At 33.9% G+C, this 18251-nt stretch overlaps 1 protein-coding gene across 1 annotated transcript; it reads left to right on the top strand.

The window, feature by feature from the left end:
• The first annotated feature begins 6647 nt into the window (after window positions 1-6647).
• LOC116187287 (WRKY transcription factor 72A-like) lies at window positions 6648-10858 on the top strand. Its single transcript, XM_031515940.1, has 4 exons — window positions 6648-7309; window positions 8829-9437; window positions 9546-9659; window positions 9759-10858. The coding sequence occupies exons 1-4, from the start codon at window positions 7124-7126 to the stop codon at window positions 10515-10517; spliced, it is 1668 nt and encodes a 555-aa protein (XP_031371800.1). The 5' UTR covers window positions 6648-7123; the 3' UTR covers window positions 10518-10858.
• The last annotated feature ends 7393 nt before the right edge of the window (window positions 10859-18251 follow it).

Below are 18251 nucleotides of genomic sequence, written 5' to 3'. Positions count from 1 at the left end.
GTATTTTTTTCTATTTTCTCTTTCAATTTTTAATTACTTATCCTTTTAATTGTTCTTATTCTTTGACTTTGCTAATCATTGAAAAAGAATTCCTCGTATTCTCTTTCTTCGGCCATAATCCTTTTATTTTTTTCAATTTTAAAAAATCAACTCATACCTTTTCTTTCTCATGATCTTTCGATTCTAAGGCACCATTTCATACTTTTTCACTATAAAAACTATCTAGCATGTTCTTTCCTATAATTATTCACTCTGGTAAACGCATCAAATATGAAATAACTTCTCCATTCAAGGCTCGTTGTTCCTCTCTCATTTTTCCTATTTACATTTGTATTGATGAATTTCCAAAATTTATATTAAGAATTTTGAAAATTATTCTATAAATAGATATTTTCTGATGAGTTACTAACATATATCATGTGATTAATTTGTTTTTTATTTTTGATGAATTTTTCAAAATTTATATTAATTTACTTAAAAAATTATTTAAGACATTATATCACCGGTAATTTGTTTTCAAAGTCCCAATCAAATTTTTTATAAGATTCTATGGATACAAAAGTACGCATTTGGGAGAATAAAAAAGAAAACAAGACAAGAAAAGTTTCAAAAAAAAAGATATATCATAGCCTTAATTTCTTTTTTTATTTAATTTTATTTTCTCTTATCTCAGATTTCTTTTTCTCTCATTATTTTTATTCTCTTCTGTTTCTTCTGTCCACATACATTCACTACCATTTTATCCATTGTCACTGTAGTGCTTGCCGCCACCACCACCCAGTAACAATGTTGCACAAGCTTAAAGTTCTCATGCTGTCAATGTCTTCTCTCACGAACTCTAGGTACATTTTCGTTCTTGCTGCTTAAAGATACATGTGTGAAAATAGAGAGATAAGTTATTTCCAATGTAAATCTAATATCGAATATCAACACAACTTATCAATTTACAACTGAAATTAAATTTACCTATGTATTTTCATCATTATATACCATTTATAATTCTACATAGTTGTGCTATTATTAAGAAATTTATAAAATTGTGATAAAATTGAAAAAAAAAAACTTAGGTAAAGATAGAGATAGAGTGGGGGTTGAAGACAAATAAGTAAAAAGTAGAGTAGAAGATGAACACGTGTGAATTGATGGGGGAGCCAAATAAGAGATATGAATTTTATATATTATGTCATTCGAGTATTATGTATTTGAGCCTTATGAAGGATGATTTCACGTGTGTTACACATTAAACCTTATCCTTCTTTGATAAGGTTAAAATACATAATACCCGAAGGATATATTCTTGTAAAACGATACCAGAATTAATGGGCCACAATATGTTCATCAGTTCAAAATCATCTTTTAAAAAAGAAACATACAAATTATATACAAATTAATAGTATTTCATTTTGATTTGATTTATGACCATATCTAGTTAGAAATCTGTTCTTATTTTAATTTATAAATAAATAAAAAAAATTTAATAATGTCTATGAGGGTTAATGACCCCAAAAAAAGTAGAAATTTGGCCTTTTATTATTTGTAGCAATACACTTTATATCCCACCTAAGGCATAAGAGTAAATTTAATTTCAGTTGCAAACTGATAAGTTGTATTGATAATCGATATTAAATTTTCATTGGAAGCAACTTATCTTTCCATTGTTACCCAGGTACCCTTGAGGAGCAGGAAAGAAAATGTACCTAGAGCTCATGAAGGGAGGACATTGACAACATGAGGACTCTAAGCTTATACAACGTTGTTAGTAGGTGGTGGTGGCAAGCACTACAGTGGCAATGGATAAAATGATAACCGATGTTTGTGGATAGAAGAAAGACAAGATAATAAGAATAGAGAGAGAAGAAGAAACTTGAGATAAGATAAAACCAAATAAGATAAAAAAAGAAATTAATGATATGGCATCTTTTTTCTTTGAAACTCCTTTTCTCTTTCCTTCTTTTTTATTCTCCCAAATGTGTACTTTTATATCCATAGTGTCTCATAAAAAATTTGACTCGTATTTTGAAAAAAAATTAGCAACGGCATAATATCTTAAATAAATTTTTCAGTAAATTAATATAAATTTTGAAAAATTAGTCTAAAATTGTTTGAATTTGTTTGGTATTTTCGAAAGGAATTAATTACAGGGTATATGTCAGTAACTCATCAGAAAATATCCATCTATGAAATAATTTTTAAAAATTCTTAATATAAATATTGAAAATCTATTGATACAAATGTAAATAGGAAAGGAGAGAGGGGAACTGTGAACATTGAATAGATAAGTTATTTCATATTTGATACGTTTGTCAGAGTGAATAATTATGGGAAAGAACATGTTATGTAGCTTTTATAGTGAAAAAATATGAAAGGGCGCTTTGAAACCGAAAGGTCATGAGAAAGAACATGTACAAACTGGTTTTTGAAACTTGAAAAATAAAATAAAAGGATTATGGTAGAAGAAAGAGAGTGGGAAAAAAAATTTACAAAGATTAGCAAAGTCAAATAATAAGATTAATTAAAAGAAAAGGTAATTAAAAACCAAAAGAGAAAATAGAAAAAAATACAAATGTAAGTAGGAATTGGGAGAGAGGAACCGTGAGAGTTTAATGGAAAAGTTATTTCATGCGTGATGCGTTTGTTAAAGTAAATAATTATAAGAAAGAACATGATAAGCAATTTTTATAGTGAAAATGTATGAAAGGGTGCATTGAAATAGAAAGGTCATGAGAAAAAATACTTAGAAGTTAGTTTTTTTAATAAAACAAATGAAATGATGTCATGCTATTGAAAAGATGTGATGTTTAGCAGCATTCGCATTATTTGAATGAAAGGGTAAAATAGTAATCTTATTATTTTACTGAGGGCAGAAAGGAAAAAAAATTGGAGAAATACTTTGGGAATGATCGTACTTTAGAAGAGGTGTACAAAGTTTAACTCAGATGAGGAAATATATGATAGAACATGTGATGTAATGAATGTTGAAAATGAACGATGAATAGAGAGTCGAAAGTGTGAGAAAAGGTTATACTAACAAAGCATACAAAAAATGTGAGTAAAAGGTATGGAAAGAAATGTAAAAATTTACGAAGTATACAAGTATTTTTTGGAACTAAAATTGAGGAAACGAGATCTTTTGAAAACATTTACGTAATTCATAGCGATGAGATAAAAAAATGTATGAACATGTTGAGACATTGAAAACAAACATATGGTGCAACGAAGTTTTGAAAGTATAAATCGTTATGAAATAATAATAGAATAAACATAGCTGTGATGAAAGGCTAGTTCAATTAAGAGAGATGCAAGGTAATAAAACGTTGAAAATGAACAATGAATAGAAATAGCGAGTATATATATACACTGAAAATGTGCGAGGAAAAGTCACAAGCCGAAAAGATACAAGGAAAAGATACGAGGATATAGAGGCATTTTTCAAATATTGAAAATTGGACAAACTTATCATACTTTTATATATAATATAAATATATACATGCGTAAATTTATTATATTTCCCTAATGAATTTTGTCTTTTGGGGTGTTACACAGAGAGGAAATTAGATTCATTTCATCTCTTTCAAATTTTGTTTTTTTAAGATCAACTTTTGTACATAACATGTCAAAGCAATGCTATACATAAGAGGCTTACATCATATGTATTAATATATGTATCATGCCTTTGGTTATAGCTAGCTACAACACGTACAATATTAATTAATTTCTAGAACCTTTCGAACCTATGAAAAGCTCGGTGAGTCTTTGTGATAAGTGGTTCTTATGTGACGTGATGGTGATTTAATGTAACATATTTTATATAAGGATAAATTCCGCAAACACCCCTATGTATATTTTTTTTCATAAAACAGTGAACTCCCCCATTTTAAAAATAAGATATGTGCACTGATCCCTGTTTAAGGACGCTAACACCCTTGTAAGTTTCATAATTGAATTTGATATTGATGTCTATATATGAACACGCCCTGATATCAATTTGTACATTTATGTATACTTAATTAGCAAATATATTATTGTTTATGAACATTTTCTTGCAAAAAGCCTGATCTTCTAACTAATACTGTCTTTGAATTTGATATCGATGCGCGCGCATATATATATATATATATATATATATATGCATGTGTGTATATATAGTCTGAATCCCCGTAGGACACAAGGGAATAGCAATATGCAAACGCCAGTGGTTACAAATTGCTCTATTTTTTTTTGTTTGAGCTCTGATATTTGAAAATCCAGTTGAGACTGAATTAATCTAGTTGAGTTGGATAAAGGGTAAATCTTTTTCAGTTTGAATTTTCTACATTCACAATAACTCGAATCTGAGATCTTGCGTATACGGAATAAGTTCCGAACTGCTTGAAACAACCTATATTGATCAAATTGTCCCATTTCAATGCATGGTTTGATAGGAATCGTTGACACTGTTTAATAACTTCTCACAACACCCAATTGACTTGTCCAACCCGAGAATCTAGCTAGCTAGCTCCTTAATTATACTGTTTCTTAATTAATCATTCATTCATTTAATTTCATGCGTTCAAATCCATGCATTCTCTATTTAACTGGATATATCTGTTACAAATAGTTATGGTAGGAATCTCAATCCAGTCCGTATTCTATGGTAGGAATTCTTACACTAAGAAATTGCCTAATTAAATGGTAAATAAGATGAAGACTTCGCAACTTGTGGTAAGATAACCTATTAATAGTCGGTAGACTAAAGACATAAAGCATATACATGTGTGTTTTTATAATATATATATATATATATATAAGTACAAAGCATTGACCTTGTTTAATTAGGTCTTCTTGGGTTTTTGTCTGTTCTTCAATTCTCCTTAATTGGTTAATTAGGTGGGAATACATACACACACACACATATATATATTATAAGTAGGATTTTTTTTCCTGAATATATATATATATATAAGTAGGATGTCCCTTAGGCATATATGACTCCCAAACGGGTGCATGGTTATAAGTGGATTAAATTGATTATGAAACTAATAATCAGCTTAATTATATTTTTTTAATTACATGATATAATGGGAGAGAGGGATTTGTGTATATATCCATACATAGGTAGTAACTTCAAAAGTATAAGCAGCACAAGTTTGCACCACGTACTTTTTTAGAAATATATATAGGTCAAATTAATGTTCCAGGTCTTGGATTTTTATTTACAACCAATAATCATAGTTGGTTCCATCATTTTGAAATTTGACAAAAAGTTGAAAATTCTCCTTTCTTGATAAAACATCTATTATATATATCATGCCATAAGAGTACATAAAGGGCAGAGAATATTCTTTAATTACGTGTTTTGCTTTCTATTCCGCTTCGCATCGAATATTAATCAACACAACTACAACATGGGTATAGTTATGCCAATTTCTTTTATTATGCATGTATCTGATAACAAAATTAGAAATCAAATAGAAAGCATTCATTTGTCATGTAGTTATATTGAGAATTGTTTTCTGATGATAGGGTCTCTCTCTCTCTCTCTCTCTCTCTCTCTCTCTCTCTCTCTCTCTCTCTCTCTCCCTCCCTCCCTCTCTCTCTCTCTCTCTCTCGGGGTTAGGATGTACATATATCGTTCATTTGAAAAGTAAATATCTGTCTATTCATGCAGTCAGACATTATACAAAGTCTACAGTTCAAGGTTCTTGTCATCTTCGGCTCTTATTATGACGACTGTAGTTTAATACTGGTCCAACATTTATTTGACCAAATAATTTAATTTATTTTCTTAGACATTCTTATCAATATGTCCTAGAAATCAAGTTCTCTTTGTTCTTTCTCCAAACAGAATTTGTCCCGTCATACTTGATTTTATCAACCAGAGTTATATGTCAACAATATTCTGCGGATGTGTATTATAAAACCTAATATATATAACCAGAAAATGAACTTAGCCCAACCATATATGCTCAGGCATCATCCTTTTAAAATGACACTCACAAATAAGTCGATGCTTTCTTTTTTTTTTTTCCTATTTGGTTTAAGAAAAAGTCAATGCTAATGATCTGATCAGTTGAATACCTAATAATATTAAATCCAAATTGATCTTGATGTTTCTGGGTATACCTAAGCTTAAAGTTTAGATATATTACTTATACTTTAAGATTAGATCAATCATCGATCAACTTACTTTTATCCAAATAATCACTCAACTTAAGTACTAATAACGTAATAATTATAAATACGAATTGAAAATTCAAAAGGTGGAACGTAAACAACTAAGAAACAAAATTATAGAAACGTACGGTGGCAAAGTATTGACAAAAAAAAAAGTACTTTACCAATCGACATGCGAACTTTTTATATATATATATGTATATGTATTGGCTGGTTGTGATATTTCAATTTAATAAGAAATTGGACTAATATATATATGTATATGAATTTTGTACGGAAACTTCAACGATATCAGCGGGGGCCAATGTATTAGGTGGGGTCCGATTTTTGCGGCTTGAAGCTCTCTGCGCCCACTCTATAAAATTTAATCCCTTTCATCATAATTTTTTTTCTTGACAGTTCTTTATTTTATATATACATCAACCTCTCAATCGTTGAAGTTGTCTGCCTCTTTTACTACAAGACAGAAAATTGGACTAAGGTTACGAATTCCTCGATTAGGGGGCCAGTCCTCCACCGTGCGAGCATATGTTTTCAAAGCGAAAATCCCAAGTTTCAATTTGTTGTCCCAATTGAGTCTCATGAGATCCGTAATTTTCTCAAAGAATAGGTATACGCCAGTGTGAGGAAGGAATCAAATGAGAATGGTCCGTCTCATACTCTTTCTAGAGCCTATGAAAGAAAGGGAGTTGGGACTGTGTTTTGTTTTAGATTGCAAATTGAGGGGATGAGAGAGAAGAAAGGGGCTGTTGACATTTCGCTTGCTGTGTCTGTGTGATGAGATGACAGAGAGTTGAAAGTTTTTGAGTAATTTTTAGTCAAATACTGCAGGCTCTTTCCTTAGCTATATACATATATATATATACACACACGCATTTATGCTTGACATTTTGTTTGTGGGAATACCCTTATAAGGAAAGGGAAGGAAAGAGGAGGAACAAGAACACGAAGAGAGGAGGTGAAGACCACTATGGAGGCTGTGACGAATGATATCGGACGGTCGGGTCCCAGAGCTGATGAAGAAGATCACCGGCATCATCATCCAGAAGTAGCCAGCAATAATGATCAAGAGAAGAGATTGAACGGCAAATCCGGTCATCATCTAAATGGCCATGATGATCGAGGAGTACTGGGAGACAATAACATTTCAGCTAAGGTGATTATCGATTCATTTCTGTCTCTCGTATATATATCGATCCTTCTCTTGAACTTGAGATCTGTATCCGAGCCAGTGTGTACTAGCTTTAATATGGGAACATGATGAGCTTCAAACCGGCCGAGTCCTCCATCAATGTTCGATAAGAATCATTATTGGAAATTTCCTTATATGCTTTTTCTTTTTTTGCTGAGCATTCCTTATGTGCTTTTGATAGCTAAGACTTGACGTTCTCCTTTAATTTTCTTCGGCATCGAGTCTTTCAGTGTTCATAATTAGTCATACTACATGGAGCTGAATAAATCTTATCCCGTGATGCCTTATTTTTACGGTTTTATTCGATTAATATCGAATCGTTCAAGCCTGATCTCTCATATTTCTGCACTCATATTTTTGGGCTTCAAGATTGCTCCTCCTGATCTGAGCCCCAGATCTTGAACTTCTCCATATATAAACATATACACAATATATACATATGTGTCCGAGCCATCTTCATCACCCAATCGATTTTCAGTAGAGCTTTCAACTCATTGAGAATGCAGTTGATCAAAGAAAGATCGACTTCTTGAATTATTATAAAAATAGGCAAATTTATCGGGAAAATAGATAAAGTAATATATATATTGGTCAGACAAACACAGGGTCCAATTTCGTGGGTCTAAAAGTCCTGCGCCCTTTTCAGCTAATTGTTAATAAGGTTAAAACACTAGTCGAAATCAATCATCTGGAAATTCTTGACCCAGCACAAGTTGACTGCTCAAAACGACAGCCTATGGCTTTCTTGATTTTTGGAAGGCATACAGATATTTTTTTCATCAGTGATAGCTACTCATGCTCTCTCAATATATTGCAGGTCTGGATTTTACTTCATCCCCCTTTCGCCATTGCCCGTTTCTATTTGACTATTCGCGCAGATATATTTCCACATCACTTGCCTATGAATCGATGAATCGATCTATCCCTCCTCATTTTTCTAAATCCTAATCTTTCAACTCGTCAAAAACTGAAACCCTAGGTGAGATTTTAAAGGCCTTCACCGAAAAACACCACCTTTGCATATATAGGTCCTAGCTAGATCAACACAAAACACTTCGTTTTCTAGAAGGCGAGTAATATAGAATGTTAATATTAATTAGAGTATATACTTTTTGTTGTGCATTTTCCTCTCTTAATAAATCCAATTTTAATATGCTATATTCTGGTTTAGTTTTATAAGACATACAAGAAAGGCATTCCATTTCCGGATGATCAATTCATTCGTCTCTATTTAAGGCAGACTTTTCACGTCCATAAATCCGTATTCTTGTAGTGGATATAACAAACATAAACAAACTTGCAGACTTTAATTGAGGAGCCGGCCTATATATGTATATATAAGAATCGACTTACATATGATGATTTTAATCATTTAGAGTTAACACTTAGCACAACCAGCTATAGCTATTCTATATATAAGTAACAAATTATTTGTTGCCATTGATTAATTTTTTTGTGATTTATGGATGCATTTGATTTGCAGGAGAAAGATCAGCTCGAATCTGCGAGAGCAGAGATGGGACAGGTGAGAGAAGAGAATCTGAGACTAAAGCAGTATTTGGATCAGATAATGCGAGATTACAATAACCTTCAGATGCAATTCCTCGACGTCGCCAAGCAAGGAGATCATAAGCCATCGGTTGATGCAATCAGAAAACATAAAGACATTGATGATCAAGGAACTGGTCGAGAATCTGAACTTGTGTCGCTGAGCCTTGGAAGAGCGCCCTCGAGCAGCGACTCAAAGAAGGAACAAGAGAAAATCGACAAGCCATTATCGTCAAGTCCAAAAAAAGGCAATGTTGATAAGGAGAAGTTTCAGCTAGAAGAAGAAGATCAAGAGTTGAAGCTTGGGCTGGAGTGCAAGTTCGAAGTGGAGAAGCCAGGTACCATCGAATCTACTTTGCCCACCAACTTGAGCCCTACGAACAGCTTTGAAGAACAGAGGGAGGAGGAGCCTGGGCAGACTTGGCCACCAAGTAAAGCTCCGAAGACAATGAGGAGTGGAGACAATGAAGTTTCCCAGCAAGACAATAATAATCCTGTGAAGAAAGCTAGGGTTTCTGTCCGAGCTCGATGTGATGCCCCAACGGTTAGCATCTATATGATTAAAATTCAATACTTCATCGCACTTGGGGTCCGAAGATATATAGCAATAAGACATACTCTGGCTTATAAGATTTAAATGACGCTTTTACAGATGAATGATGGATGTCAATGGAGAAAGTATGGCCAAAAGATTGCAAAAGGCAATCCATGTCCTCGCGCATACTATCGATGCACGGTTGGACCGTCTTGTCCCGTGAGGAAGCAGGTAAGAGATAATAAAGAAATTACTTACGATTACTATATCTTCGTTTTTCAACATATATTAATTGGTGTGTACTTGGATTCATATCGGAAAATATTTCAGGTGCAAAGATGCGCAGAAGACATGTCGATTTTGACAACAACGTATGAAGGAACACACAACCACCCACTTCCCATGTCTGCCACTGCCATGGCTTCCACCACCTCGGCTGCTGCCCAAATGCTTCTCTCCGGCTCCTCATCTTCGAGCTCTAATCCAGGTCAGGGCCCATCGACTGCCACTAATCTCCACGGAATGAACTATCATCTTTCGCCAGAAACCTTGAGACCTGGTGGTGCCATCAGATCGCCGTTCTACTTGCCCACTGCCTCATCCTTGAGCTCTTGCCCGACCGTCACTCTTGATCTCACCTCTTCGAACCCATCTTCATCTTCTTCCTCGCACCTGTTCACTAGGTTTAACCCTTCCACATACAGTACCTACCCTCCAATATTATCATCAAGTAGACCTTTCTCCTCAACAAGCACTCTAAGCTTTGGCTCCTCGGATTCAATCCCAAGCGCATTACCAATCACATCTTGGGGCATCAATACTGGTGGCAGCGGACTTCCCAGTTATGCCACAAGCAGTGGTTACATCAACAAGAGCCAGGAAGACAACAAGGTTGGTAGTATTTATCAGTCATACTTGCAAAAGAACAGCTCATCTTCGTCAAACATAGCATTACCTGACACTATAGCGGCAGCAACCAAGGCAATCACCGCAGACCCGAGTTTCCAATCTGTGTTGGCTGCTGCTCTCAAGTCAATAATCGGCAGCAGGAATGGTATAGGGCCGGGGAATTCCGGTGGTGCACAGTAATCGATGAGAGAGCATAGTGAAGATCTCTTAGAAGTCGTAGTCCGCTCTCTTTGCACCAAGGATATCGGTCGCCAGCTAGCAATCAGTGCTCTTGGTGTAATCTATCGGGCCAAATCTCTGCAAGATTTGATTTGGCTCTTACTCCCGGTAGTTGGCATTCAATGTAAATGGTCGCTAACGTTTGGATCGGTCGTCGCCCATTAGTTTCGAGAAGCTCTTTTAATATGAGCATGCAAATATGTATGTTGTAGGTAACTTTGGAACTTCAATTTTTTGGATTGGACGTAGAATCATTTTCAACATCATAAGTACATAACTGCAAAATCATTTTAATGTGTTGGCAATTATTTACGATGTAGATCTCATCTAATGATGTTGCCACTCATTACGTGGCCTATAGGTGAGGTACCCCGAGTAAAAAGGAAGTTCAACGAACCCCCAAACACCCTTTTCTTAAATTTTTTTTCCGCTGGATAAAACGAGACAAGAGTCCAAAAATAAAAGAAAATTTACATAATACATGTTGGTTGATCCTAACAATACAAAAGCGGGATATGGAGCTTAACAATACCACCAAATAAAAGCGCTTCTAAACCAATCGATACAGATTGTTAATAATAGATTCCTAAAGGCAAATGAATAGCACTCTGCGTCAACCAATTAGCATATTTCCCTCATGATACGTATGATTTTATCTCAACTCTCCATTCCCTCGTTAGCATAATTCCCAAATAGGAGCCACCAACATGGAAAGCTGGGGCACAAGGGTCTCGATGGACTACTTCCAAATCTAATTCCGATACCACCTTATGATAACTTCAAATCCTGGCTTGCTCCAATCCAGTCAACACACACCACAACCTAGCAACTATTGCAGTGGCTACGGGGCCAATGCTTTGTGCAAAGCCAAGAACCCAAGGCCCGTTCTCATCTCGAAATCAGACCACAGGCACTTGTTGCTCCGGAATTACCTAATGAAGCTCCATTGATATTGAGCTTGACCCATCCCACCAAGGGACCAGTCCACCTGATCCACTGCATCTCCCTATAGGCTGCTTATTGACCAAACTCCTTACTCGAAATACATGCCCGCACATTACCTAAAAATTACAAAAGATGAAATATCTCTCATGAACCTCCCTTATAACCCGAAAAAAAAATATTATCCAAAAAATTAAGAGATTAAGGAAGAAATAACTTATGTCGTAATTTACTCTATAACTGAAGGCCTTCATATAGTCGAGACAAATCTTGCATTGCCAGGACATGTGCAATGTATCAATAGATTCTCTTATTGAAGTTAAATCTATCATATCGATATTTATATATAGATAAGAATTGATCCATCTATCGATAAACTTTCCAGTTATATATGTTATTAATTTTGTTGCATTCTGATAGAGAAATTATAACAGATCCCACATTAACTTGACATTAGTTTTTGGATTAATCGAGGCACAATTGGGCTTTCGAATGTTAGAATTCACATGAAAAAAATATTTACAAATTACAGCACATATCTAAGTGCTAACATTAAAAAACAGATAATAGCTCTGAACCTGACATTAATTATCTTTTTGCTGGTGCGAAATAACTTTAGACTAATATGAAGTGTTGGCAGATATACTAATTTTATATTCAAGATACGTGCACGCAGAAGATAAAAGATGATCAATGCATGGGCCTTCCAAGTCAAAATAATGATAATATAATAAGTTTAATATAGACTAGATTATTGCCTAATCAAAATTAATTGTATCTCTACAAGAATATAAAACGAATATATTCTAGTTCTCAGTTTGTTCACCAATCACAGTGCATTGCTTTAGAAAGTATAATACAATAAAAAAAAGTATAATACAAAGGGAAAATTGATTAATGGAGGATGGAGGAAGTCGATTTGGGAAAGATATTGAAGGGTCCACTTTTTTTTACGATCAGATATTCTTAAATCTATTAGTTAATATAAGTTTTTACTGAAAAGTTAATTTAATTAACTTTGATAATGCGCTTTTAGGGATTTTCAAACTTTTCATTATGAGTAAATTGTCATATAGAGTGCATCTTGTTAACCTCATAACACCTCATGATTAAATTAGGTGCTTTTAAGTAAAAGTTTGATCTGAAAAAGTAACGAATAGTTGAGAGAATTTAGTATTAAAAATTGAATTGAATGGTAGTTAACATAAAAAAATTGAAAAAAAAAGGAAAAAGTAATAATTGTGTTGATGATAAGTGGAATAGAGTTAAAAAAAATTATTTGCCAAACAAGGCATTAAGATTTTAATACACAGAAAATATTTTTTGTGTTCGTGACTGTATAAGCTTTGCCAATTTTATAAGTTTGCTTATAGATTTCTTTTCTTTATTTTTTTTTAAGAGTCTATAAGCCAAACTTATCCTTTTTTGAGTTTATTTTCTATTTCCCACCAATATAGCTTAAGAATCTCTTCTCTCTTTTCAGAGAATTCTTCTCTCTTTTACCTTCTTTTTAAATTTTTTGTCATTTATTCCTTCGTATATTATCTTTTTCTATGGTGATATCCTTCGAAGTTTATCACAATTTGACAAAATTGGGACACAAAAATGGATAACAAGGAAGAAACTTGTCATACGTACCCTCCGACATAGCCGATCCAACTAAGGTTTTAAAATTTCACCAAAAAAAAAACTATGGTTTTAAATTCATTAAATAAATATATTTATTCATTTATGATTCCAAACATGGTATTTTGGTATAAATAATAATTTATTTTTGCAGTTTCTTTTAATCAGGTATATCTTTCAGTCATCAATTGACTGCATGTTGGAAGCATCATGACAAATAGCCTGCCATTTTGATGGGAAATTCCCATAAATACTATATATATATATATATATATATATATTCCGGTGTTTTAAACAGGTTGTTAATGATGTCTTATAAGTAATTCTAAACAGATATGGACATTTGTGCCTCCTTGTTTTTGAGGAAAAAGAATCTCGTATTTGTAGAACTAGTGTAGGTGGTTTCTATTGTTAAATTTGGTAGCTTGACGAAAGTTTTTGGTTGAAATGTTAAATGGAGGCCTTAAACACCACATGATTTATACAATTCCTTAGTCCGATATTATGCTTTAATTTCTGTTGGCATAATGCAAGTTGATGCACCTCTTAAATCACTGATGATTGGTTTTGTTTCCTCCGGATCTTTACATGCAAGCGCACATTGTGTACATGAGCAGCAAGCATGATGGCGAGACTCCAGCTTCAACGACCCACATGGGCATACTTCAAAAAGTCATTGGCAAGTTATAATACGTGAACATCTACCTTTTTTATTATTATTGAATAAACGGGGCAAAGCCCAATAATGAATAAGGAATATAGTACGTTAACATTTATTAGTTACAACTAGTTAATTTATTATTTAAAAAGAAAAGAAAAAATTAACTTGATGATCAATGAAATTGGGAAGTTTGAAACTTATGTGAACCTTCACTATATTTTGAGTGCCAATTGTAGTGATGTTGCCACGAAGGCTTTTTCTCCATAGCCACGAGAAGAGCATTAATGGATTTGTCGCGATGCTAACTAAGGACGATGTTCGAACACTCTTGGGTACTTCACTGGCTATAACAAGATTACACTATACATCATTTTCATTAAAACCTTAATCTAGTCGTGCTAAGTTGACTGGTTTCAATCTAATTAGGTCTGGATGTAGTTATATTTGTATTCATTCACCTAAAGAACCAGTTGCACATGACAAATCGTGGGACTTCATGGGATTCTCATAGAAAGATCGGAGATGTGCTAAAGGATAATGCCAGTTCCATGATCAACAACCTATAATGGAAGTTACCTGTGGAAACTATTCAAAATTGTTTGGGAAAGGAAAATGCAGAAAAGTGACCTCTACATAAGTGTGCCTAACCCCAATCATGTACGTCTTGCATGAGCAACTAAAATAAAATGATTTGAAAATCATTCAATTCAGATCATACCTTTGATTAAACTGCATCTAGTTGCACATGCTATTTGAAAATCATTTGATTGTAGTTGCAACTAGATACATGATAATGAAATGATTTGAAATGTAATAGAATATATCTATAAATTTATGCATACTATCCATTTCACCCGCACATTGCACGGAAGTGTTGTTCGTGGCAGAAATGTTTATAATGTATTATACATAATCTTTAAAAATATTGATTAGTTTATAATTGTAGAATTAAATTTTTGATAATCGTCAAAATAATGATGAACCAAGAATGTTAAATTCATTGTATTAGATTTGCACTATTCAATACTTTATTTACACAATGGATTTTAACACCATATATTTCATAATTTAACGTTTTCCTCAAATCTATCACATAGTTTAAAAATACGTAAAAAGCCCATGGTTTGCATTCTGTTATAAATCTATTATGTAGTTAAATTTTTCGTCAATAATTGACGGAGTTTCTGAACGTAGTACGTTAGCAATATTTCCACATAAACGCCGTTACGCATAAAGCCTAGGCATGTTAGCAACTCGTCAATGATTAATGGAAAATTTAACGTTGGGATAGATCTGTAACATAATGCAAACCATGAGCATTTTTACGTACTTTTTAAACCATAGGATAGATTTGCGAAAAACGTCAAACCATGGAATATATGGTGTTAAAATCACTTTACATAAAAATTAAAAAAAACTATATTATTCACTTAAAAATATATTTTATAAATAATATTAGTAAAATCACATGAATAAAATTATATTAATTAAAGTAATTAATTAATACCTTTTTGTTAAAAAAACTCTTCTTTTCAATATCAAAATTGTAGAAAATATTTGCATTTATATCCTTTATACAATAATAAGTTATTCATAGAAGTTAAATGTTTCAACTTGAAATAAATTTAATAAAAAGAGAGACTAAATTGCTTTGTGTGTAACGGCGTTTATGCAGAAATATTACTAACGTGCCACATCAGCAATTCCATCAATGATTGATGAAAAATTTAACATCTGGATAGATCTAGAACATAATGTAAACCACAAACATTTTTACGTATTTTTAAACCATGGGATAGATTTATGAAAAACGTCAAACCATGAAATATATGTTGTTAAAACCCCTTTACATTTAAAAAAAAAAAAAACTTTGTAATGTGGGAGAGGAAACAGAGTCCCATTTGTTTTGGGAGTGTGAATTTGCTAGAACGACATGGTTTGCGAGTAATTTGAACGTTCGTACTGAGTTTATATATATCAATAACTTAGGGTAGTGGTTATTTTGTGCCCATGACTGTGATGAGCATAGTTTGTTTGATCCTTTTATTTTAAAATGTATTTTTGTATGGTGCCTTTGGCTGGAAAGGGATCGAGTGGTGCTCGACCGAAAGTCTCCTTCAGTGGATTCGGTGGCATCACAGATCCTGAAGGTCGATTAATGTGGTGTTTGGATCTGATCAAATATTATCTGCAGGGTCGCTCCTTCGGCTGAATGATCAAAACCGCGTGGTGAAGCAAAGGGGCTCTCAAACCTGGCTTCTTGGACCTGCAGTGGCTTTTGACGACAAAGGAGAGATCGAGGAGGTAAGAGTGGAGAAGGTAACAGGGGAAGATCCAATTGATCCCGAAGCGTCGGCCTATACAGCGGGTCTCCGACTAGCTATGGCATGTGAAGGACGAGCACCAGCTATTCTGACTGATTGCCTTGAGCTAGTTCAGGCCCCTGCACGAAAGGAGTCGATGGTAGTGGTCCTGGTGGGATCTTCCGGAATCCCCACAAATCTGTGTTACCGAAAGTCCCTATTCACCAAAAAGAAAAAAAAAAAATCGAACTATTCTCTACGTTACCTTTTCGAGTTCTTCTTCAACAGCTTTGGTGATTTCATTCTTCTGCTCAAAGGACTCATCGAGGGTGAGCTTCGGGACGCTTGCTCTAATCACTGCAATAGTTCAGAAGAATTAAAAGAACATGGTCAAAAATTATTCTCTGGGTTAACAAGAAACAGCGATAATGAAGATCGAAATTCTGCACCAAAAGTTACCGCAGAAAACGTAAGCCTGGATCTGGGCTCTTGTGTTGCTGAGCTTGTAAAACGTGTCCGTTGCTTTGTTTGCAAGGGCTCGGTACTGGACAGAGGCAACAGCATTCACGAACACATGTTTGAATAGAATAAATATATCAACAACCCGTGCATCGCACGGTAATAGACTAGTATACATGTATAAGTCTCTCTATAAGGACAATATTGTGTTATTGCACCACCGTTTATCGTACTTTCAGGGGCGTTTGATTTCAGAGTTAAAGTAACTTTGATTTTGATTGTGGAAAAAGACAAATGAGATGGTATTATAAATTTGACTTGAAAAACGTGTGTTTTTGTTGTTTAGTGGGTAGAGTTAAAATCAAAATCACGATTCTAAAATCAAACCCAAATTTCAAACGGGGCCTTAGTTACTTACCATTGACAGTGCATACTTTGGTCCTCGAGGCCAAATAGACATCCAAGTGTGCATCGATCAACATGACAACCTCGGTATTTCACCGAAAAAGTGCATATTGTGTTTTTGCTCTACGAAAGAAAAAGAGAGAGAGAGAGAAAATTGATCTTAGGTTTTCACCAAAAAAAAATTGATCTTGCGTCTATTGGGCTATGGAGCTATTAACTGTGAGCCTAGAAGAAAGCCCATTGTTCAGGCCCAAGTGAGCCCAACAAACTTTTCAAGAATATCAAATTGACCCCACAATTTCTTTGTCTTTTAGATCTTGACCCCAGAATTTTGGGGTCAGTTTGTGAACTTTTGAATTTAATTTAACTTAATATTATGATGTGATGACCAATGTATTGAGATACTCTATTTTGGTTCAATGGTCGAGGTGATTTATATTGATTGATATTTATAGATTGGTTTGCAAATCATAAGCTGGGTATCTTTTGTGACAGAATCATGGGGTTTTGTCAAAAAAATCCGTCAGAAATGGAAAATATTTGTATCGATTTCCATCACAATCCGTCACAAAAAAGCCATCACAAATTCTTCACAAAGTCCGTCAGGGAATCCGTCACAAACCCGTTATAAAATCTGTCACAAATCGATCAAAGACTCCGTCACAAAGTCCGTTACAAAATTCTGTTACAAATCATCACAGACCCGTCATGATTCGTGATGACCATCGTTCTTCATGATGCTCCACTTGTGACGGAACAAAAAATGATTTGTGAAGGAAATTTGTATCATGAATTTTGTGACGGATCTCAATAGACGTCACAAAAGACTTTCTGTAATGAGGGTAATTGTCAGGAATGGCGTCCGTCATAGATCCATCATAAAAGAGTATTTCTTACGGATATCCAACTTTTTGTAGTAATCCATAATGTCACAAACAAAATGAGATTACTTAAATTGGTGAAGAATTGAAATAGACTATCGACAATCCTTATTCTTATGAAAGGTCTCAGGTGCAAGTATTGTGGTTGGAAAAATTTACAATTGGGAAAGCTTTATCGCTTAGTGAGCATATCGTGCCCGAGGCCTTGTTAATACCCAAATAAGAAATAATTTCAAGTTAATATGTTAGTCTAATATTGCGTTATACCAAAAAAATAGGACATTTTTATTGTAGGATGAAAAATAGGACATTTTTAGCATCACAAATAGAAAGATTTTTTTTTTAATTGGCAACGTGTTAAAATAGATTTTTTTTTATCAAAGTAGATTTATCTTAGATGGGTAGAGGATTGTTATCC

Source organism: Punica granatum, chromosome 8 (assembly GCF_007655135.1).
Source record: "Punica granatum isolate Tunisia-2019 chromosome 8, ASM765513v2, whole genome shotgun sequence".
Taxonomy (NCBI): Eukaryota; Viridiplantae; Streptophyta; class Magnoliopsida; order Myrtales; family Lythraceae; genus Punica; species Punica granatum.
Note: the sequence above shows the minus strand (reverse complement) of the source record. Positions and strands in the feature narration are given on the sequence as shown.

Bases quoted from the DNA above. Each gene is read 5' to 3' on its own strand.
- LOC116187287 (XM_031515940.1), top strand. From the start codon at position 7,124: ATGGAGGCTGTGACGAATGATATCGGACGGTCGGGTCCCAGAGCTGAT. The intron at 7,310-8,828 runs GTGATTATCGAT...TTTGATTTGCAG, and splicing joins ACAATAACATTTCAGCTAAG to GAGAAAGATCAGCTCGAATC. The intron at 9,438-9,545 runs GTTAGCATCTAT...ACGCTTTTACAG, and splicing joins CTCGATGTGATGCCCCAACG to ATGAATGATGGATGTCAATG.